Source organism: Humulus lupulus, chromosome X (assembly GCF_963169125.1).
Source record: "Humulus lupulus chromosome X, drHumLupu1.1, whole genome shotgun sequence".
Classification (NCBI taxonomy): Eukaryota; Viridiplantae; Streptophyta; class Magnoliopsida; order Rosales; family Cannabaceae; genus Humulus; species Humulus lupulus.
Genome location: NC_084802.1, coordinates 259,819,993 through 259,844,281, shown reverse-complemented (window position 1 = coordinate 259,844,281; position 24,289 = coordinate 259,819,993). Strand labels below are relative to the sequence as shown.

At 40.1% G+C, this 24,289-nt stretch overlaps 1 protein-coding gene across 1 annotated transcript; it reads right to left on the bottom strand.

The window, feature by feature from the left end:
- Positions 1 to 18,423: 18,423 nt before the first annotated feature.
- Positions 18,424 to 23,446, bottom strand: LOC133806935 (uncharacterized). The gene is made up of 3 exons (XM_062245027.1): positions 22,715 to 23,446; positions 20,409 to 21,647; positions 18,424 to 19,850 (listed from the first exon to the last, which is right to left on the bottom strand). Exons 1-3 carry the CDS (start codon positions 23,357 to 23,359, stop codon positions 18,582 to 18,584), a joined length of 3,153 nt encoding a protein of 1,050 aa, XP_062101011.1. The 5' UTR covers positions 23,360 to 23,446; the 3' UTR covers positions 18,424 to 18,581.
- Between the last annotated feature and the right edge of the window lie 843 nt (positions 23,447 to 24,289).

The following is a 24,289-nucleotide window of genomic DNA, read 5'->3' as shown; positions in this document are numbered from 1 at the left end:
GTCACAAATTTGCTAATAGGGCTCAGGGCCTTGATTGGCGTGTCTGGAGGGCAATAAGTGATTTATTATATTAATATATGAATTTGATGAGTATGTGATTAGAAATGCATGTTTAGGTTAATTAAATACGCATGTGGGTCCCATTTGGTTATTAGGGGCATGTTTGTAATTTTAGCCCATTGAATGTATAAATGTAATACTTCTTAATATTGTGATCTTTACCACATGCGAGTGGTGATACATTTGTGATGCACAATTCGAGACAATCCTAGGGAGCGGTTTAGCGAGGAAGTCACAACAGGACCCAATACCCGACTCGGGTTGAGTCAAGGGGTATTTCTAGTATTAGACATTTTACTGGGTTATCGGGTTATGAAAATAAATATTTGGAGATATAATTGAAGTTAGAACGTTTAGGAGGAAATACTGGGGAAATTTACCATTTTTCCCTCGGGGACATTTTTGGTACCCCGATCCTTGGAGGTAACTTTAGTGGCTTAAGCTAGGTAAGATAACACATAGGAGACACTTAGAATTTTCCCAAACCGACCCTATCTCCCTATCACTCGGTCTCTCTCTCTTTGGGAGCCTGAAGGCTGAAGAAAGCTCTAGGGGAATTGAGATAGGAATTCAGAAATCTAAGGCTTGGATTGTGGAAGGAGTAAGCTTGGGAAGTTGAAGAGAAAGTGTGGCCTGAATTTATCTTTGAGGTAAGAGGTCTAGTATGAAAATTATCTGAGTTTATGCCAAGCATTGCTAGAGTTACATGTTTCTGCATGTAAGCTAAATGGTGGATCACTCTTGATTATTTAGATGAGTTTTGGGATTAGTTCTTGGTTAGGTTTTGCTGTTGGGATCATTCTAGAACTACTGTGATGATTAAATTGAGCTATGGGATTGATTGTGGGTTAAATTGTCTGGGTTCTTGTTGTGAAAATGGGGGATTTTTCTGGGTTCGAAGGGTCGGGTTGCAACATTGTTCTTTGTGAGTCACGACCCGCTAGAACAGATGGGAGGCCAGGATGGAGCGCGGGCCGCGGTGCCCCATAGGTTGGGTCGTGACGCGTGACTACGAAGTTGGGAGGCTGAGCCTATGGTTAAGGCGGGCCGTGACACAAGGCCTTGGGGCCGCGACTCTTAAGGGGTTTTTGGACCCCTAGAAGGTGTTAGGCTCGTGATACATTTTATCACCCGAATTGATAGAATTCAAGGTCTCAGAGACTATAATTTCATTCTAAAGTTATTTAATGGATTAGAACTTGATGGATGGATATTATTGATACGTTGTGACTAGGTTTTTAGCAAGGCTCGGACTAGAGGACTGTGCTCGGGAAGCTCGGGACATAGGTAAGAAAATTGTTGTGCCCGTAGAGCAGGACGTGGCCCTATAGTTTGTATTGCAGGGCATGGTCCTATGTGATTGTGTTGCTTGGCATAGCCCTATTGATTATGTTTGTAGTTGTTTAAGTGTTTGTTGAATTTATGTTATGTGTTGCATATCTATAAATGTACGACATGGGTCGGGAATGGCGAAGGTCGAGAACGGCAATGGACGGGAATGGCGAAGGCTGAGAACAACAAGGCCTTGTACGGCAAGGGGCTGGGAGCAACGTTAAGCACGCGGAGTGCAAGTTGCTAGGGTGAGACCCTTTCCGGATGCCTGGGACATCCTCACTGTGTGGACCGCAAACCCAGGGCTTGGTAAAGCGCCGGAGATGGCATGGCCATTATGTGTTTAGCCTGTGGGCTGCTTTATTATATGTTGATTGATAGTTATGCATGTGTTCATTGCTTGTGTGGAGTTTTCTTGCTGGGCTTCGGCTCACAGGTGCTCTATGGTGCATGTAAGGGCAAGGGAAAGGTCAATCAACCATGAGTACGGAGAGCGTGAAGCGGTGTGTAATTATTCAGCCAGCCTGGCTGTAGGGTCCCAAACTTACTAATAACGCTTGGGGCCTTGATTAGTGTGCCGGGAGGGCAATAATTGATTTAACTGTGATATTGTATGAATTTGGTAATTATGTGATTGGACATGCATGATTGCGTGTATTAAATATGCATGTGGGCCCATTTCTGTGAATAGGGGTGTGTCTATAATTTTGGCCCGTTGGGGGCATAAATGTGGATATGCATGTGTTGTGAGTGAAACCCCAGTGTTATGGGGATATATTGAGATGTGTGATCCGAGATGATCTTAGGGAGCAGTTTAGCTAGAAAGTCATAACAGGGTCGGATACCCGGCTAGGGAGGAGCCTAGGGGTATTTTAGGGATATAATATGAGTTTGGGATTTATTGAGTAATGGTTGGTAATTTTTCAATGATTTAGTATGTTGGGATTAAACGGGGATTTATAGGAATATTCAGGGACTTAACAGGATTTGGGAAATGACGAAATTGCCCTTAGAGACACTTGAGGATTTAAGATAAGCTTCGGGACAGATTGGCCTTTTTGGTAAGTGGATATACACTGGGCTAGGGAATGTACTGGAACAGAAAAGAAAGAAAGGAATAGAAGGATACTCAGCTTCTTTGGCTCTCTCTCTCTCTCTCTGCCGATTCTTCCTCTTGGGGTGTCAGAGCTTTGGAGGAAATCTTGAAGAGTTTGGACTGGTGAATTGGAGGATTGAGGAGCTTGGAACTCAAGGAGTTGGTTCAGAGGAGTAATTAAACTCAAAGGTAAGACTTCTACTTGTTCACTTAGGTTGCATCTAGCTGTTGAAATACTCTGATTTTGTTAAGGACCTAAGCTTGCATATGAGGTGGGGTTTGGTTAGCTGTGCTTGGTTTGAATTTTGGTGTTAGTAGGGATTAGAGGGTTTCTTTAGTGGATATGACGCCTAGGTTGTGTAGACAAGGGATCTAGGTTCAATTGTGAGTTTAAGTGGTGTTTGAATTGTGAGAATTAGAGTTAGGCTTGAAGAAAATGCAATAAAATAGTGGGGTTTCTGGGTTTGGGGGTGCGAGCCGCGACCCAAGGCTGGGCATGCTGCTGCCCGTGTGTGCGTGAGGCCTGGGGAGGCCTCTGTTCTTGAGGCGCGCTGCGGCGCTTGGCTAAGCATGTCGCGGCCTGTGTCTCTTTCCAAGGAGGTGTTTCGCCTCTGTGTTGAGGCATATCGCGGCCCTTAAGGGGTTGGGTCGCGACCCTAGTTCAAAATGTTGCGTGTTTTGTGGGATTTTGGCTTAGGAACCAATTGTTAAGGGTCGGGATGGATTTTATCACCCGGATTGATAGAATTCAAGGTTCCGGGGATTAGAATGGTAACTCGAAGTTATTTATTAGAATAGAACTTGATGGACGACTATTGTTGATGCATTGTAGCTAGGTCTTACCGCTCAGGCTCAAAATTAGGATCGTGCTCGGGATCGCTTTGGATTGTCAGCTCGGGCACCAGGTAAGAGAACTGTTTGTACCCGTAGAGCTATGTGGTGTATAGTTCTGTATAAATTTTTTATGTCTGTTATGTGTTATTATGACTGCTCGGTGAGAGCTCGGTGCGGCAGAAGCTAGGAGAAGCAAAATCCGGAAGAGGCAAAGGCCGAGATTGGCATGAGCCAGGAGCGGCAACTGCCGGGAGCGGCAAAAGCTGGGAGACGCAAGAGCCGAATACGGCAAGGGGCTAGGAGCAACGTTTAGCACGCGGAGCGCGAGTTGCCAGGGCGAGACCCTAAAGGATACCTGGGATATCCTCACGGTGTGGACCGACAACCCAGGGCTTGTAAAAGCGCTTGGGACGGCATGGCTGCTGTATGTTTAGCCTGTAGGCTGTTTTGTTATATGCTAATGTAGTGTTGAGCTGCTGTGTGAATGTACTGCTGTGTTATTAGGTTGATATGCTATTGTACTTTTAAGTTGGTCTAGGTGCTGTGTCCTTGAGCATGCTAGTAGGACTTGGTATCTGTTTGTTGCTCTGATTGAGTATGGTTTATTGAGATATATTTTTATTGCAGGATATGCTTGAAGTTCTCTTGCTAGGCCTCGGCTGATGGGTGCTCTTTGGTGTAAGTAAGGGCAAGGAAGCTGTATCTTACGACCATGAGTTGGAGGGCTTGGATCGGTGTGTACATGTTTGGCCTACCTGGCCAGCACGACTGGGGTTATTTTAAGGAACACGTGGTAAACATCCCGTTTTGTCGCTTTGGTCGACCATACTGTACCTTTGGATTGTAAATGAATTTCAAAACTGTATTTTGGGGACCCCGATGTAATATGTTTAGAATTTTAATAAAAGACCAACTTTTATACTTAATGTTTATGAAATGAGTCTTTATTTTTATCCGAACAAACTTTCTAGGCTTAAACCTTAATTAGCGAGCTAATGGCACATTTAAAAATCACTTGGCAACGACTCTAAGGAAGTAGGGCATTAGAACTTGGTATTAGAGCGTGCCAAAGTTTATGGTTCCTGGAGATTGACTGAACTTGTACGCTCACTGCCAGAGACAAGCTCGACTCATGGTTGGTATTAAATGCATTATTTGTTTAGCTGTTTATGTGAGTTGCCTTATCTGCTAGAATAAGGAGCATGATGAATATGTATGTGATTTATGGAAAAGAGGTTGGGTGATTGATGCATGAGCATTTTGGTTTTGTATCATAGTATGTGTATCTTTTGACTATTATGTTGATTGGCTTTGCTAAGGTTTAGCGTGGTATAAGAGTATCAGGGCTAGAAGGCCAGGTTCTTGGGTGCAGGTAGATTTGGAAGCTTTGTATCTGAAGCAGTCAATTAGATCAGGCAGGGTGAATGATGGAAGTTGAGGTCAGAATCATCTATCGGCCCTGGGATTGGCGGCAGGTGTTTGCTGACACATAGACGGGGTTGTGAAGGTAAAAAGAAAGAGATTAGGTGACCAAGACATTAGGGTTCTATCAGGGAACGCTGCCTTGTGAGGGTTGGTACTATGGCACCAGTTATGACCTAACTTAATGGTGGAAATAGATGGGAATTACTACATGAAAGGGTTTGGAAGGGTTAACCTCCAGCCTCTGAGGGAAGCGTGGACTCATCTAGAATTGAGCGGTAGACGTGCATGGCTAGCCTCATCTTCGACTTTATAGGAGGGAAAGGTAACGATGTGGTGGCTTGTGCCACGTACATTTTGCGGGAGGGTGCCCGAACGTGGTAGGAAGTTATATCCCAGACTCAGAATATTGTCGTGATAGGTTGAAAGGAAACTCAAACAAAGGTTCAACGAGAGGCACTACGGTGACAAAGTTTGAGTCGTAAGGACTGGTAAATTTATGGGCTCGGTTTAGAGTATGAGAGTGACAGGGTATGTTAGTAAGTTTTGTAGATCTACCAAAATCTATGTTGTGTTTGGTACCCACGAATGAGGCTCGAAAAGAGCGATCCACCCGAGGATTGAACCCTGGGATGGCCAGTGTGTTAGGATCGCTCTAGTGTAGGAGATCGTTACCTATGCTTGGGCAGTAGGAAGGACCCTTATTATGGAGGACGTAGGAATCGAGACATATAATAAGAGTGCTGATGGGTAGAAAGCTCGGCCAAAGGTATCATCATTTGTGGAAGCTGGTAGGGGCGGAGGCCCAGTAACCAGGAAAGAAAGATTTTTTATGGTTCTATTACTCCTGGTCCTTACAGAAGAGTTCATGGTGTTTGAGGTGGTCGTTAAGATGACAGTGATGTCCGGAGGGGTTACATGGTATGCGCTGGGCATAGGAGATAACATGCGAGTGAGGGTTAGGTGAAGGCATGGTATTGGTAAGGAATCATAGGGCTTATCAAGGATAGTTGTCCGAAGACATAGACAAAAGAACTAAAGAGTACAAATAACCCTACCTCAGCTCGAGTGAACGTTTTGATTAGCTTTTGAGATATTGTTTCTTCTTACAAACTGAATTAATTAAGGTGGTTTTGTGAGGAATATGAGGTGATCAGACGAATACTAGATCGACAGATAAGGTTCCAGATGGGTTCATAAGGATCCAGTGGGATAATTGTTGCATTTGGGGAAAGGTGCGCGTAATGGAATTAAGGTAGAGATAGAAGCAGTATCTGAGACATTATGAATTATAGATTTAGCTCAGCGGGAAGAATTAAGGTTTGGTTGAAGAAGTCTTTGACTTGAGGATTGATTAGACAGAGCATTTTATTATGGGACATGACAATATGGTTTGACAAGAAAAGGGGCCAAGTCTACAAGGATAGGATAATGTTTCCAAGAATTACCTTGATAAGGATCAAGGCAAGAGGCGCTTCAAGAATTTCCACTTGCACTAAGTTGTATATGATGGAATATCTGTTAAGGCTTTTAAATTGACTAACGTTCCAGCGGCCCAGATAAGTTTGTTAAGCAGAGAGTATAGGGAAGATGTTGATGAGTTATATTCATATTGATCAAGGATGTTTCAGACTACACTCAGCTAGAAGTGGAACACAAATAACTCTTTTATTCATAATACCAGGGCTAAGAAAAACAAGGTTACAGGCAAGGTTCTAAGAGGGACAAGTTTTGGTTTCTCTAGAATATGGTCAGGGTTATGTTATGAGGGTAATGGGATCATGTAAAAGGTAACTAAGATGAAAACCTCAAGGAACTACTAAAGAAATGCCTTAGGGGCGAAAAGTATAGTGAAAATAGAGGAACATATCCCCTACTACAAGAGGCATTTTTGAGGACATCCATACTTTGATTGAGGTAACGTGGAAACATAAAGTTGACCTGTATGGATGGTTGCGTACCGAATTTTTAGAGGTTGGTATAAAGATTGATTTACATATCAAGATATTAAAGTTCGTATGTATGGACTGGGACAGGAGAACTATGTGAGAGGTAACGTCCTTGTTTAGAATAAGGAGTTCTGATGTAGCATGTTATAAGTTAAGGTGTGTTATGTGTACCTGAAGGAGTGATCGTTTGCACCTTACAGTGGATGGTAAGCTGATTATTATACTTGCTAACCACGGTAGAATGAAGTAAGGACTGAGTTTGATTTGGAACTCCTAGGTGATAGTGGGTGAGTATATTCTTATGAATGAACAGTGAGGCACAGAAAGAGGATCTTGAAGAAAAGGTTAAGAATCCTACCATTTTGGAATAAATGAGATAAACTATGCGGATCGGATGAGCGATCCGAAGGATACTGGCATTAAGGGGAAGATGCGGGATGAACCTTAGGTCACCCCTTACGGTTATTATACCCTGGAAGTTGAATGGTTGCTAAAACTACACTTAGTAAATAAGTGTTAATATAATTTAGTAAATAAGAGGTAATAATCAGAGGCCAGAAGGGTTATTATGATTCTAGTGTATCCCATAGTTAATATGAAAAGGAAATGATTGTGAACCTAAGGAGTGGACCATCTTGGATCACAGATGAGGTAAGGAAATACAAAAGTTGTGAGTGGACCTACTGGATTGGCACACCATGGATGGTGCGAGTGAGGTATCATAAGAGATAATGGGTATGAGATGAGACTGTACGTCTGCATTGGACACCAAGGGTGATAGTGTCAGAAGGGAACCTATTGACTTCCAGGTTCTGGAAAGAGGAGGTCATAGAGTGACTCTGAGTAGGATGTTCTGAGACAGGGAACGAGAAGCACTTACTTCGGAAAGTGAACTTATGGGCAGGAAGTACCCTATACTTGGAATGGTTCGAGAACCAGTGAAATTATTCAGAAATGTTAAGGTCAGAAGTGTCTGCATTATTACAAGGACATGAGAATACGCAAGTATAGATATGGGAACGTGGAGTTCCGAGAGCATGAACTTTGTGTCCTCCGAGTGTTATGAACTAACAAGGGTATGGTAGTTCAAGATGAAAAGAGGAGCTGATTTTTGTTTGTGGAATCCTAGTAGGAATTAGGTCAGGGGCCTATAGTTTGGCCCTACCCCAGTGCGGGTAGAGGCTTACGAAATGTTGCTGGTGTCAAATTTGGAAGAAAGGAGTTACAAGTACAACCCATGATTGGGTAAGGAGACCCTGGAAACTTAGTGGAACTTACTAAGTAAGGAAAAGCCAGTGAAATTCTAGATATAAGAAAGAAGGCCTTACAGATTAAGACTATTGCTCTTGTGAGAATGTTGCAAGTAGTGACCAAGTGAAATACCTGAATCTGGGGTAATAATCAGGTTTGCAAGATTAGTGTTCCGATTTGTGAAAAAAATTTCGAGGACGAAATTCTGATAAGGAGGGGGGTAGTTGTAGCGTCCCAAATTTCCTAATAAGGCTTGGGGCCTTGATTAGTGTTCCGGGAGGGAAATAATTGATTTAGCTGTGATATGGTATGAATTTGTTAATTATGTGATTGGACATGCATGATTGTGTGTATTAAATATGCACATGGGCCCATTTTTTAGAATAGAGGCATGTTTGTAATTTTGGCCCATTGAGGGGGCATAAATGTGGATATGCATGTGTTGTGAGTGAAACCCCAGTGTTATGGGGAAATATTTGAGATGTGTGATCCGAGACGATCTTAGGGAGCAGTTTAGCTAAAAAGTCATAACGGGGTCGGATACCCGGCTCAGGAGGAGCCTAGGGGTATTTTAGGGATATAATATGAGTTTGGGATTTATTGAGTAATGGTTGGTAATTTTTCAATGATTTAGTACGTTCGGATTAAACGGGGATTTATAGTAATATTCGGGGACTTAATGAAATTTGGGAAATGACGAAATTGCCCTTAGAGATACTTGAGGATTTAAGATAAGGTTAGGGGCAGATTGGTCTTTTTTCTAAGGGGATATACATTGGGTTGGGGAATGTACTGGAACAGAAAAGAAAGAAAGGAATAGAAGGATACTCAGCTTCTTTGGCTCTCTCTCTGTAACGCCCTGGATAGCCAAGACTGCTACACTGTGTACTTATAAAGGTGCAGGACTCGATAATCAAGTCATTTAATTAAAAATGTTTCACTAACCATGAATGAGCTAGGGTTAAAAGGGGTTTTGGTCTCAAAAGATAAAATTTATATAATTAAACAGTTTAACACATGGGATCCCAAAAAGAAACAGTGTTTAAAAGTTGGTTTGCAGAATCTCCAAAATACAGACAACCATCAGCCATTCTAAGGCAAAATAGACATTTCTGGTTCCCCTGTTCCTGCTTTCCCCTCAACCGTGGTGGCTGAGCAGCTGGTCATGTACATTCAGCTCGCAGAGCTCACCTATTCAGGGCTGATTGAGTTTGCCCTTGCCTTTACCTGCACCACGTAGCACCCGTGAGCCAAGGCCCAGCAAGAAAACATAATGTGCATCCCAAACAACAATAACATATGAATAATCCTTTGAACATGATCAAACACTCAATACTCATATTAACCACATAGCACGTACACAGAATCAAAGATACAACTAAGCATTAATAACAATCAAGTTACATGATAAGTAGGGCCGAAAACTTAGGCCGCACCCTCTGTTTACTCCACCGACTCCGGCCCGCTTAAACCGAGCTCAGTGCATAATAAGCGGTCCTCAGAAACCAGTGGCCGAGCCGCGCTCTGTGCGCTAGTTTAACCTTGGCACTCTTAGGCTGTTGGTTTACTATTTACATGGCATAATACCATCCTTTCAAAGCATACATATTAGGGAACCCTTAGTCCCATTACAATTACACAACCGGGTGCAGTTTTCTTACCTCTAATTTCTACGTTCACTAAATACGAGCGACGTCCCTCGAGCACAATCCGTTTCCTTACTTTCCTAACTTTAACACCTAGTCACAACAAAGGTAATGTTTCAATTAATATTCAAATAAAGGTTTCTGGGTAGAATACTATCTTCCGGGACATCAAATTCCACCAAGCACGGTGGTGAAATCGATCTCCAGCACCCTAGGTTAAATTCCTGCGCTTAAAATCCCCAAAAGATCAGAAATGCACTTAAGGGCTGCGGCCCACCCCTAAAACAAAGCCCAAGCCCCCCAGTAAGTAGACACGGGCCACGGCCCTGCCCTATGGCGCCGCGGCGCTCTCCTTTGGCCGAGCCTCCCTAGCTCTCCTGCTTCGTAGGGCCGCAATGCTCTAGAACAGAGTCGCGGCTCTACCCTTTGTGCCCAGAAAATCCACCATTTCTAGCATCCTAACCTCATTCAAAACCATCCCAAAGCACCCTAATTCAAAACCCATTAATCACAAAACTTTTAACATGATTCTAACAGCATAAACCAACAGAAATCCAGCTTAAAAACCTACTAAAATTCCACTTTAATTTCTGAAACCCAACAACTCAAAACACCAAAACCAGTCATGCAAAACTCAAATTTTAACCTCTAAATTACGAATTGAAGCTTACCTCCTTTGCTGAACCACTTCCTTGACAACCTCTGGGCTGAAACCCAAGCACTCAGCTTCAATTCAGTCCTTAAACATCAAAATTATAAACACCTTAATATTCAGTGAAAAACTCAGAGTTCTAACACCCAAAAACACAACTCAACTCTTACCTTAATCTTGGTTGAGTGACCCTTAGTCTGAACTAGGCTAAACCTTCATGAACTCAGCTCAAACACAGAATTTTCCAGTTGAGTTTCCCTTAGATTCCAGTGGTTTCTTGAAAGAGAAAAGAGAAGAAAGAGAAGGAAGAGAAGAGCTGAGAAGGTCGGTTTGTGTTTTATTCTTCTGCTTTCCATTAACTTAGCCTAATCTTAGCCAGTTAAGTCAATCCCGAGGCTCGGGGTACTGGAAACGTCCCCGAGGGCAAAACGGTAAATTTCCCCAATATTCTCGCCTAAGCTTCCTATCCTCAAATATATCTCCATATATTTATTTCCATAACCCGATAGTCTAAATAACTACTCGATACCTAAAATACCCCTGACTTATCCAAAGTCAAATATTAAGCCATGTTGTGACTTTTCCCGCTATCTAGCTCCCTAGGATCGCCTCAAGTCGCACACTGCAAATCTACCCACATAATAATGTGGTTCTCACAGATATAACATTTAACCACATTTACATTCATATAATCATACAAGCATGATTATCATATAATCATGCATTAAATCAATAAATTCACACCTAAGCCAATTATGCCTTCCCAGCGCACTAATCAAGGCCCTTAAGCCATATTAGTGATTTTGGGGCGTTACACTCTCTCTCTCTACCGATTCTTCCTCTTGGGGTGTTGGAGCATTGGAGGAAATCTTGAAGAGTTTCGGCTGGTGAATTGGCGGATTGAGGAGCTTGGAACTCAGGGAGTTGTTCAGAGGAGTAATTAAACTCAGAGGTAAGACTTCTACTTGATAACTTAGGTTGCATCTAGTTGTTGAAATACTCTGATTGTGTTAAGGACATAAGCTTGCATATGAGGTGTGGTTTGGTTAGTTGTGCTTGGTTTGAATTTTGGTGTTTGTAGGGATTAGAGGGTTTCTTAAGTGGATATGATGCCTAGGTTGTGTAGACAAGGGATCTAGGTTCAATTCAGAGTTTAAGTGGTGTTTGAATTGTGAGAATTAGATTTAGGATTGAAGAAAATGCAGGAAAATGGTGGGGTTTCTGGGTTTGGGGTGCGAGTCGCGGCCCAAGGCTGGGCATGCCGCGACCCGTGTGTGCGTGAGGCCTGGGGAGGCCTCTGTTCTGGAGGTGCGCCGCAACGCTTGGCTAAGCATGCCGCGGCCCATGTCTCTTTCCAGGGAGGTGTTTTGCCTCTGTGTTGAGGCATGCTGCCGCCCTTAAGGGGTTGGGCCGCGGCCCTAGTTCAAAATGTTGGGTGTTTTGTGGGTTTTTGGCTTGGGAACTAATTGTTAAGTTTCGGGATGGATTTTATCACCCGAATTGATAGAATTCAAGGTTCCGAGGATTAGGATGGTTACTCAAAGTTATTTATTAGAATAGAACTTGATGGACGACTATTGTTGATGCGTTCTGGCTAGGTCTTACCACTCAGGCTCAGGATTAGGATCGTTCTCGGGATCGCTTTGGATTGTCAGCTCGGGACACCAGGTAAGAGAACTGTTTTTAATCGTAGAGCTATGTGGTGTTAGTTCTGTATGAATTGTTTATGTCGGTTATGTCTGTTATGTGTTATTATGACTGTTCAGTGAGAGCCGGGAGCAGCAAGAGCCGGGAGTGGCAGAAGTCGAGAGAGGCAAAGGCTGGGATTGGAAACAGGCGGGACAGGCAAGGGGCCGAGAGCAACGTTTAGCACGCGGAGTGCGAGTTGCTAAGGTGAGACCCTAAAGGATACCTGGGATATCCTCACGGTGTGGACTGTGAACCCATGGCTTGGTAAAGCACTTGGGACGGCATGGCCGCTATATGTTTAGCTGATGTAGTGTTGAGCTGCTATGTGAATGTACTGCTGTATTAGTAGGCTGATATGCTATTGTACTTTTAAGTTAGTATAAGTGCTGTGTCCTTGAGCATGCTAGTAGGATCTAGTATCTGTTTGTTGCTCTGATTGAGTATGGTTTATTGAGATATATTTTTATTGCATGATATGCTTGAAGTTCTCTTGCTGGACCTCGGCTCACGGGTGCTCTGTGGTACAGGTAAGGGCAAGGAAGCTGGATTTTAAAACCATGAGTTGGAGGACTTGGAGCGTTGTGTACATGTTTGGCCTACCTGGCCACCGCGGTTGGGGTTATTTTAAGGAACACGTGGTAAACGTCCCATTTTTTCGCTTAGGTCAACCATATTGTACCTTTGGATTGTAAATGAATTTCAAAACTGTATTTTGGGGACCTCGATGTAATATTTTTACGAATTTTAATGAAAGACCAACTTTTATACTTAATATTTATTAAATTTGTCTCTATTTTTATCCGAACACACTTTCTAGTCTTAAACCTCAATTAGCGAGCTAATGGCACATTTAAAAATCACTTGGTAACGGCTCTAAGGAGTTAGGGCGTTACATTGGTTGCCACGGCTAGGGGTATTTTTCGGAGATGATATGTATTAAACCGAATTTTTTCGTTTAATCAACTTTAATCGTATTTTGAGATGTAAATATTTCTAAACAGTATTTTGGGATCCCAAATGTATAACACTTTATAATTTCAATGAATGACTACATTTTCAAATTATATGACTTTTATTATAGTTTTGCAACACTTTTAACCTAAAACCTCGATTACCGAGTTAATTTCATGTTTTAAACTCACTTGGTAATGGCTCTAAGGTAGAAGGGCATTACAACTTGGTATTAGGGCGAGCCAAGGTTTATGATTCCTAGAGATTGATCAAACATGTACGCTCACTGTCAGTGACAATCTCGACTCAAGGTTTGTTGGTAATGATTAAATTATATGCTTGAATATGTCTTCAAGTGCCCTGTTTGCCTGATTATTTTATATAGAGCATGATGAATGAGTTAACATATGCATGATGCCAGGGTATGGCCCTTTGAGTGTTGTATGCTATTTGTGTACTGTGGATTGCTATTATGCTTGGTTGATGTGAATTGGGAGGTGGTTTTGGATGTTTTTATCATGCCTGATGAGCGGCGTCGTTGATTGCAGGCATATAGTTGAGATGACTCAACAATCATCAAAACTTCGCGACAATAGGGCCGGGGATGACAACCAGGGTCAGGGCCCTCCACTTGCCCCACATATTGGCAACAAATGTCGCTGAAATGGAAGCTAGACTTCATCGAACAGAGGAAGAACTTTGACAGCTGAGGCAACAGGCCCCATCCCCAGGGCATTGGGTTGCAAGTTCAGCAGGCTATGGCACCAGTGCCGGGTTAGCCTGTTATGGAGAATAGGTGGGAACCTTTGTATGAGAGGTTCAGGAAGCAACATCCTCCCACCTTTGAGGGTGGACCAGACCCACTGCAGGCAGAGCAGTGGATGAATATGGTTTCCTCCATCCTAGATTTCATGAGGGTGGAAGGGAACGAGAGGGTAGCTTGTGCCAGCTACATGTTCAGAGCGGATGCGCGCATCTAGGAGGATGTAGTGACTCAGAGAAGAAATGTTGCAGCTATGACCTGTGAAGAGTTCAGAAACATTTTCAATGAGAAATATTACAATGTTGCAGTCCGAGCTGCGAAGGTTGACAAGTTTATCAACTTGACTCAGAACCGGTTGACAGTTACTAAGTATGCTTTGAGATTTGACCGGTTGGCGAAGTTTGCACTGGATTTGGTGCCGACTGATGCGGGAAGAAGGGATTAGTTTGTACGGGGGTTGAATGTCATGATCGCCCGTGATGTTAAGTTAACTTTGGATTTGGCGACTAATACATATGCTCGAAAAGTGGACAAGGCCCTTACAAGTGAGGGGGTCAAGGATCAGATTTGGAGAAAAGGCGCTGCTAGGCGCGATGCCAGGAGGATAGTACCTCCCTTTATCGGATCTAGTCGGGGTAGTGGCCCTAGTGAACAGAAGAGAAAGGCCCCAGATTCTTTTGTTCCTCCTAGACCAGATTGGTATGTGAGTTTCCAGATTTATTTCCAGCAGATTTGCCAAGGTTTCCGCTGTTAACCCAAGATATGTTTCCAAGAGGGGGGGTGAATTGGAAATTTAAACTAATTTCGGAAATTTAAAACTTAATATGCCAAATTATGCAATAAATCAAATTTATCAAGTATAAGCAAATAATATGGCAATCAAATAGATATAGCAAATAGTTAAACTTGTAATGTAAAGAGTTGAAGGTTAAGAAATCGCAAACTCTCGAATTTTACAAGGTTCAGTAGAACTAAGCCACCTACGTCCTTGGTCTTCAAAGCTAAGGACCTAGCTTTGAGTTCAACTATCGAGCCAAGTTAGCGGGCTTGACTAACCCTTACAACCGGGAATTTTTCACCAAGGTATTTCCAAACCTCTTACAATAGTTTTCCACCACCAAGGACTATCAACCTCTTTTTCGGATTGTTGAAGTGCCAATCTCACTCTAACCGGGTTGTTTACAAAACCGGTGCCAACCTCACCTCAATCTCAATATGGGAATGTGTTTGATATTACAAGCAAAAATCACTCTAGAAGTATGATAATACAATGAAAAACCTAGAGTGATTAGCAAGCACACTTAGAAGAAATAAATACAAATTTTGGCTCAAGTGTGTGAAAATGTGTTTGGATGAGTTAAACTTTGAAAGCTATTTGAAATCAATGGATTTGGTTTGGTATATGTAATAAATGCTCATCCAACCTCTAATTTGAAGTGAAAAACGAGTTTATATAGAGTTTGGGAAAAAACTAGCCGTTTATAGCCGTTAGGAGTTAATTTTCGAAGTTGTCTGCCGCGAACCGGAAGTCCGGATGAGGGAACCGGAATTCCGGTTGGAAGCAACCGGAATTCCGGTTGCCCATCCGGAATTCCGGATGGCAAACAGAGAGCAAAAACAGTTTTAAGCCTATTTTCCCATTTTTCAATTCTTTATAACTTTTAGCTCGTTTATCCGATTTCAAAAATTCCAATTGCGTTACGACCGTATCGGGATGTATTTTTTTAAAAGTGAATTTAGGATAATTATTTCTCATTTTAAAAAATCACCATTTTTTAGTGCGTGAGTGAGCCAAATTCTATACTTATGACTTAAAGTATACTTGCAATCACTTTACAAGACTAAGAAATGAAGTTAAACCTTTATCTTGAGTTTCTTGAGTCTTGAAGTCCAATTCGGGTTGTTTCCCGAAAGCTTGGTAAAATGACCATTTTGCCCTTGGTCATAATTTTGACTTTGAAGTGCTAATTCACTTTAGTTTTTGCTATAAAATCAACAAATCATTAGTAACAAATAATAATCAAATATTTGTTAATCATCAAAACAAGGAGACTTAAGAGTTTGGGTCAACAATCTCCCCCTTTTTGATGATATCAAATATTTGATTATTTTACAAGGGAAAGAAGATATTTTTAAATATGAATATTAGATTTGCTCCCCCTTAATGTGTGCAAGGATAAAAGAAATTGACCTTTTAGTTTTACTTTGCATGATTTTGTAAACTCCCCCTCAATATATCACTTAAGTTCAAATAACATAGTTAGTCTTAGATATTGAGGTTTTGCCAAATATTAAAAAATAATCCTATCACTTCTCCCCCTTTTGATTCATCAAAAAGGATGGCAAAGGAATTCACAAAATAAATTATAAACAAACATAGATTAAATAGTTTAAGCATTCATACATAAGGCATAAAGCCATGCAAACACATAAGTACATAGAAAAATAAAATAAAACATAAAGGAATGCAAGACTAGAAAAACATGCAAATGCCTATGATGGTGGCCCCCCAAACCGCCTCATGTAGGCCCTCATCTCCTCCATTTCATTACGAACATCTTGGAAGCCTTGTGCCATGTCATTCCGCAGGTTGGTAAATTGAGTGTTCATGTCGGTGTGAAGACGAGCAAAGGCTTCCTCAAGGTTGAATTGAGATGCTTGAGGCATTGGAGCTTCTTCTTCATCGGCTTGCTCCTCGTCTTCACTTTCGCTTGCGGGTAGCCCAAAGCTCTCCTCTTCTTCACTTTCGTCGCCTACTTCAAGGCCCTCTTGCCTTCTTTGGCCTCTTTTGGGAGTGAAGACCCACTTATTGTTGATAAGAGTATACCCTAAGCTTGTGAAAGATTTAGGACCAAGCTTATCCCCTTCGGTAGGATCAACCTTCTTTTCACCCGAGAGGGGAACTCCTAAGAGAGGTAGGAGGTAGTTAAGGAGAAAGCCAAATGGGAGGGACTTAACCATGTTGGGTTTATTCACATCAACAATAAATCGAAGAATAAGATGCCCTAGGTTGATTCGTGCTTTTTTGGTGAGGATAAGGTATAAAATGAATATATCGATGTTGTTGACCTCATCCTTATGACCACTTCTAGGAGCAAGATTGTTGATGATAAAAAGTTGGAGAATTTTGGCTTCTAAAGTAAGATTGTGAAACTTTGGTTTGATGAAAATGGGGCCTTCTCCACAAAGGACTCTAGAACACTCATTCATAGCAAAAAGTTCATCATTCTTAAGAGTGGTTTTTGGTTCTAGCAAGAGTCCCTCATTTGGTGCTCCTAGCAAGTTATTGAGAGATTCTACATTAAGTTCAAAGGGGACATCTCCAATAGTGCCTCTAACTCCTAGGGGTGCATGGTTAGGTTTGATGCAAGCATAGAAGGCTCTAACCAACCTAGGGTACATGGGTGTCTTAATATTGATAAATTATTTCCACCCTAACATTTCAAAGTGATAACTGAATTTGACACAAGCTAGGCTTGGAAGGTCACAAAACTTACCTTTGATAATAGGCCTAGAGGAGAAAGCTTCATGGAACCTATTGAAGTCCTCTTGGTTGTAGAAGAGAGTGGGTTCATTTCTGCCTTTAGCCCTTTTCTCCCTGATTTGTTCAGCATTGAGAACCCTCTTGCTCTTCCTTGGGTTGGATGATGAGGCCATTGAAGGGAAAACAAGAAAGGAAAGAGAGTTTTGGAGAGAAATGGATGATGAAGTGAGGGTTTGAGGGAGTGATTTTTGAGAGGAAAGAGAGAGGAGGCTTGTATTTTAGGGTGTAGAGTCAGAATGGGGAAAAAGAGTCGTGGGTAGGGTTTTTATTTTGAACAAAATGCATTTAAAAAAGGCAAAAAAAGAAACTGAAGGGCTGCTGTCAGGCGCCAACCGGAATTCCGGTTGGTCTGTGCACAGCCAACCGGAATTCCGGTTGGTGCACCAGCCCAGCCCACTTTTCGAAAAAGTGCCCAAAAACTTTGTTTTTAACCCAATTGACTCCAAACTTTTTCTAACACCTAAAATATGAGAAAATAAACATGCTCAAACAAGAAAATCTGAAAAATGTTGAAAAATGACGATTTACGGTAAGTTTTAAAAAAGAATTCAAGAAAGCCAAAAACCTACCAAAAACGAAATCTGTTCAACCAAATTGAAAAATTCTTTTTCCAGCAGTTTAAGAATATTAAATATGAGGTGTGTGAAGTGACGGAATCGAAAAATATTGAAAATTGAGAATTTTGGGTAGATTTTTCGAAAAATGCCTTAAAAGGCCTTGAAAAGGAGAAATCTACCAAAAATGAGTTGTATGCATCCAAATCGAAAAATTCTTTTTGCAACACCTCCATAATGTTAAATGTGAGATGTGGGAAGTTACGGTTTTGAAAAATGATGAAAATTGAGCATTTTGGGTAGATTTTTCGAAAAATGCCTTAAAAAGGCCTTGAAAAGTAGAAGTCTACCAAAAATGAGTTTTATGCAACCAAATCGAAAAATTCTTTTTGCAATAGTTCAAATGTGTTAAATGTGAGGTGCTCAAACTGACGGATTTGAAAAATGTTGAAAATTGAGTAAGTTTGGCGAAAAACACTCATTTAGGCAAAAACTAACAAATTTTCAATACTTAGCATACCTAAAAATTGTTCAAAGAGTAATTCAAGCATAGAAACCCTATAGGCATACTAGATAGACTTATTTAGACAAGTTTAAACACATAAACACATATACTAGGCACATATGAAAAAATTCACATATTTACTCAATCAAAAATGAGTTCAAAGTTCACCAAAGATTCATATCATGACCTATAATTTGTTATCCTCAAAGACATATATCTAATAGGTCAAGTGTTATAAGATTTTGCTTATTTATGCATAGAATCATATTATAGTGAGAGTATACATGCATAAGTAAGTAAGGAGAGATATGATATTCAAGTAGCTAGTAAACCTTAAATTTCATTTATGTTGGTCATTCCTAGCTCTCTTCTAATAAAACTAAATCTCTCATCACTAAGAGGCTTGGTGAAAATATCCGCTAGTTGGAAATTGGTGCTCACAAAATCTAGCATAATGTCTCCTCTTTGGATATGGTCTCTAAGGAAGTGGTGCCTTATATCAATATGCTTGGCTCTAGAATGCAAGATTGGATTCTTAGAGAGGTTAATGGCACTAGTATTGTCACACTTTATGGGTGTACATTCAAAATCAACATCAAAATCCTTAAGAGTTTGTTTCATCCAAAGTATTTGAGCACAACAACTACCGGCGGCTATGTATTCGGCTTCGGTTGTGGATAGGGCTACCGAGTTTTGTTTCTTGCTAAACCATGACACTAAAGAGTTTCCTAGAAAGTGACATGTTCCACTAGTACTTTTCCTATCCGACTTACAACCGGCAAAGTCCGCATCCGAGTAACTAATGATTTCAAAGTTTGAGTTCTTGGGATACCAAAGTCCTAGATTCATTGTGCCTATCAAGTATCTAAAGATTCTCTTAACGGCACTTAAGTGGGATTCCTTGGGACATGATTGGTACCTAGCACATAGACCAACACTAAACAAAATATCGGGTCTACTAGCGGTTAAATATAATAATGAGCCAATCATACCTCGATACTTGGTGATGTCAACATCCTTACCACTTTCATCCTTGTCCATCTTTATGGAGGTGCTCATAGGGGTTTTCATGGACTTTGCATTGGCCAAGTCAAACTTTTGAAGTAGATCCTTGATATACTTGGATTGACTTATGAAGATTCCATTCTTTTGTTGCTTTATTTGAAGTCCAAGGAAAAAGTTGAGCTCTCCCATCATGCTCATCTCGAATTCACTATGCATACACTTTGAAAATTCTTCACAAAGAACATCATTAGTAGCACCAAAAATAATATCATCAACATAGATTTGTACTATAATAATGTCTTTTGATTTTCTTTTAATAAAAAGTGTATTATCCGCTTTTCCCATTGAAAAACCATTTGAGATAAGAAAAGTGCTTAAACGATCATACCAAGCTCTAGGAGCTTGCTTTAAACCATATAATGCTTTCTTTAATTTGTAAGCATGGTTAGGGTGTTTGTGATCTTGAAAACCGGGGGGTTGAGAGACATAAACCTCTTCCATAATGTATCCATTTAAGAAAGCGCTTTTAACATCCATTTGATACAAGACAAAATTCTTGTGGCATGCAAAAGCTAATAACATTCTTATGGACTCAAGTCTTGCTACCGGGGCAAAGGTCTCCTCATAATCAATTCCTTCTTCTTGATTGTAACCTTGGGCCACTAATCTAGCCTTGTTACGCACAATGACCCCATGCTCATCTACCTTATTTCTATAGACCCATTTTGTTCCAATCACCGATTGGTGTGACGGTCTTGGAACTAACTCCCAAACATCATTTCTAATAAATTGATTTATTTCTTCTTGCATAGCTAGAAGCCAAGATTCATCGAACTCGGCCTCTTTAAAATTCTTTGGTTCAATTTGAGAAATAAAAGCAATGAAATTACATAAGTTTCTAAGGGAGCTTCTAGTTGTGACTCCTTGTGAAGGATCACCTAGAATTTGGTCTATAGGATGAGCACTTTTGAACTTCCACTCATGAGGGAGGTTAGAATCCATACCTTTGCTTTCATTTACCTTTTCCTCGGGTAGTTCCTCTTTGGGAGTTTGTGATGGAGCGTTAGATGATTCTCCAATGTCAAGCTTTTGAACCTCTTCTCCCAAACCTACAACATCATCATCTACACTTTTGCTTGTAGGAGGGTTAGACTCATCAAATGCAACATGAATAGATTCTTCAACAACATTAGTTCTTTTGTTATAAATTCTATAAGCTTTACTATGTGTTGAATAACCTATAAAAATTCCAACATCGGATTTTGCATCAAATTTTCCAAGGTTGTCCTTGGTGTTCAAAATATAGCATTTACATCCAAAAACTCTAAAATATCCAATGTTGGGTTTTCTCCCTTTCCAAAGCTCATAAGGGGTTTTATTCATGTTAGGCCTAATGAAAACACGGTTCAAAATATAACAAGAAGTATTAACGGCCTCGGCCCAAAAATATTTAGGTAATGAGATTTCATTGAGCATTGACCTAGCCATTTCTTGAATTGTTCTATTCTTCCTTTCGACAACTCCATTTTGTTGTGGAGTTCTTGGAGCCGAAAAGTTATGGTTAAAACCATGTTCATCACAAAACAATTCTAAAGCATCATTGTCAAACTCTCCACCATGATCACTCCTAATGGAGGTGATTGAATACCCTTTTTCATTTTGCACACTCTTACAAAATTTAACTAGATTTTCCAAAACATCATTTTTGAGTTTCAAAAATATAACCCATGTAAATCTAGAAAAATCATCAACAATCACAAATGCATAGTATTTACCACCTAGACTAGCAATTCTTGAAGGACCAAATAAATCAATATGAAGCAATTGCAAAGGTCTAGAGGTTGAAATCTCTTTCTTGGAATGAAAAGATGTTTTAATTTGTTTTCCAAATTGGCATGCATCACAAAGTTTATCTTTAACAAAAGGAATAGATGGCAAACCAACAACAAGATCTTTTCTAACCAACTTTGAAATAGAATCCATACTAGCATGTCCTAATCTTCTATGCCACAACCAAGAATTATCATTCATAACGGTTAAACATTTATTTTTGCTATCAAAGGAATCAACATCAATAACATAAACATTATCCTTCCTTTCTCCAACAAAAATAACTTCATTGGTTGAAGCATTTTCAATGGAGCATTTTGAGGATTCAAAAACAACACGAAAATCTTTATCACATAGTTGACTAATACTAAGTAAATTATGTTTAAGGTTATCAACAAGAAGCACATTTTTAATACATGGAGAGTATATGTTACCGATATCACCAATGCCCAAGATTTTTCCTTTTGAATTGTCTCCAAAAGTGACAAAGCCACTTTCCTTGCTCTTAAAACTCGAAAATCTTGATGGGTCACCGGTCATATGCTTGGAACAACCACTATCCAAGAACCACAAGCTTTTGCTCTTCCTTGTTGATTCCTACAAAAATAAAATCATTTGTTGGCCTTTGGTACCCAAACAACTTTGGGTCCTTTCTTGTTAGTTTTGGAACCCTTTGGTACCCATTTGGTCTTGCCTAGATATGCATATCTCTTTACATGACAATATGAAATAGTATGACCATCTTGGTTACAATATGTGCTTGTAAAGTGTGGTAGGCTAGTTGGTTTTACAAAGAAGTTTCTCAAAAAATTTTGTTTCCTAATAGGATCATATCCAATACCACTTTTTCCAAAACCACAAGATTGACTCCCTAGCATAAGTTCATAGCCTTCTTTACCTTTTGTAAAAGTATATATGTCATTCTTAAGGCTTTTTATGTTATCATGCAATTTTCCAATTTATTTCTTATAAGAGGAGCAAGTAGTACAGTGAGATTTAGTTAAGAGTTCTTTTTCATTTAATTTCAAAATCTCAATTTCTTTTAATAGCATGTTGGTCTTTTCTCTAAGAGTTTGGTTTTTAACAAGCAATTTTCCAAAATCATTAAATAGATCCTTAAATGAACTAGACAACTCATCATATGGTATTTCTAAGTTATCATCATCATTTTCACTATCATAATCACTTTGGCTAGAAATGCTTACCCCATCATCAAGAGCCATCATGCACATGTTAGCTACTTCATTCTACTCCTCATTGTCGGAGTCCTCCTCATCACTATTTAGCCAATCCGCCAACATTGCCCTTCCTTTGTATTTATTTTTCTTTCTCATTGGGCAATCCATCTTCATGTGACCGGGCTTCTTGCATTCGAAGCAAATTGGTGGATCATCTTTGCTCCTTCTTTCTTTTTCTTTTGAATCACTTCCTCTTTGTGGCTTCTTCCCAAAGTTCTTCTTGAATTTCATGAACTTTTTGTACTTCTTTGTGAAGAGTGCCAAGTCCTACATGTCGCTACACATGCTATCCTCATCGTCCTCACTAATGGCACGGGAGGAGGAAGACTTGAATGCAATAGTCTTCTTTTTCTTCTCAACTTCCTCTTCATCTTGTGCACTCATGAAAATTTCATGGTTCATGAGTGAGCCAATTAGTTCTTCCAAAGGAAGTGTTGAGAGATCCTTGGCTTCTTGAATGGCAATCACTTTGCCTTGATAGGCTTTGGTGAGACTTCTCAAAATCTTGGTCACCATCTCCTTTTGTGAAAGTACCTTGCCAAGAGAATTCAAACCATTAGTGATAGTAGTGAAACGAGTATACATGTTAGCAATAGTTTCATCCGCTTTCATCTTAAAGTTCTCATATTGAGTAGAATAAATTTGAATTTTAGTTTCCTTCATAGCATTTGTTCCTTGATGAGTGACTTCAAGCATTTTCCACATATCATAAGCGGTAGAGGCTTGTTCAATATTTTTGAACACATCTCTATCCAATCCACATATAAGTGCATATTTAGCTTTAGCATTCTTAGAAAGCATTTTCTTATCTTCTTCGTCATATGCCTCATATGTCTTAATAACTTCTTTATCATTAATGACATGTTTAGGAATGTAAGGACCATTAGACACTATATGCCACAAATCATAATCGATAGATTGAAGATATGTTTCCATCCTAATTTTCCAATAGGGAAAGTCTACTCCATTAAAGAATGGTGCTCTAGTTGTGCTTAGACCTTCTAACATGTTATTTTGTGAATTACTTGGAAACGCCATGCTCTAGATTGTAAAATCTAATCAATTAAATGAGCCCTAGCTCTGATACCAATTGTTAACCCAAGATATGTTTCCAAGAGGGGGGGTGAATTGGAAATTTAAACTAATTTCGGAAATTTAAAACTTAATATGCCAAATTATGCAATAAATCAAATTTATCAAGTATAAGCAAATAATATGGCAATCAAATAGATATAGCAAATAGTTAAACTTGTAATGTAAAGAGTTGAAGGTTAAGAAATCGCAAACTCTCGAATTTTACAAGGTTCGGTAGAACTAAGCCACCTACGTCCTTGGTCTTCAAAGCTAAGGACCTAGCTTTGAGTTCAACTATCGAGCCAAGTTAGCGGGCTTGACTAACCCTTACAACCGGGAATTTTTCACCAAGGTATTTCCAAACCTCTTACAATAGTTTTCCACCACCAAGGACTATCAACCTCTTTTTCGGATTGTTGAAGTGCCAATCTCACTCTAACCGGGTTGTTTACAAAACCGGTGCCAACCTCACCTCAATCTCAATATGGGAATGTGTTTGATATTACAAGCAAAAATCACTCTAGAAGTATGATAATACAATGAAAAACCTAGAGTGATTAGCAAGCACACTTAGAAGAAATAAATACAAATTTTGGCTCAAGTGTGTGAAAATGTGTTTGGATGAGTTAAACTTTGAAAGCTCTTTGAAATCAATGGATTTGGTTTGGTATATGTAATAAATGCTTAGCCAACCTCTAATTTGAAGTGAAAAACGAGTTTATATAGAGTTTGGGAAAAAACTAGCCGTTTATAGCCGTTAGGAGTTAATTTTCGAAGTTGTCTGCCGCGAACCGGAAGTCCGGATGAGGGAACCGGAAATCCGGTTGGAAGCAACCGGAATTCCGGTTGCCCATCCGGAATTCCGGATGGCAAACAGAGAGCAAAAACAGTTTT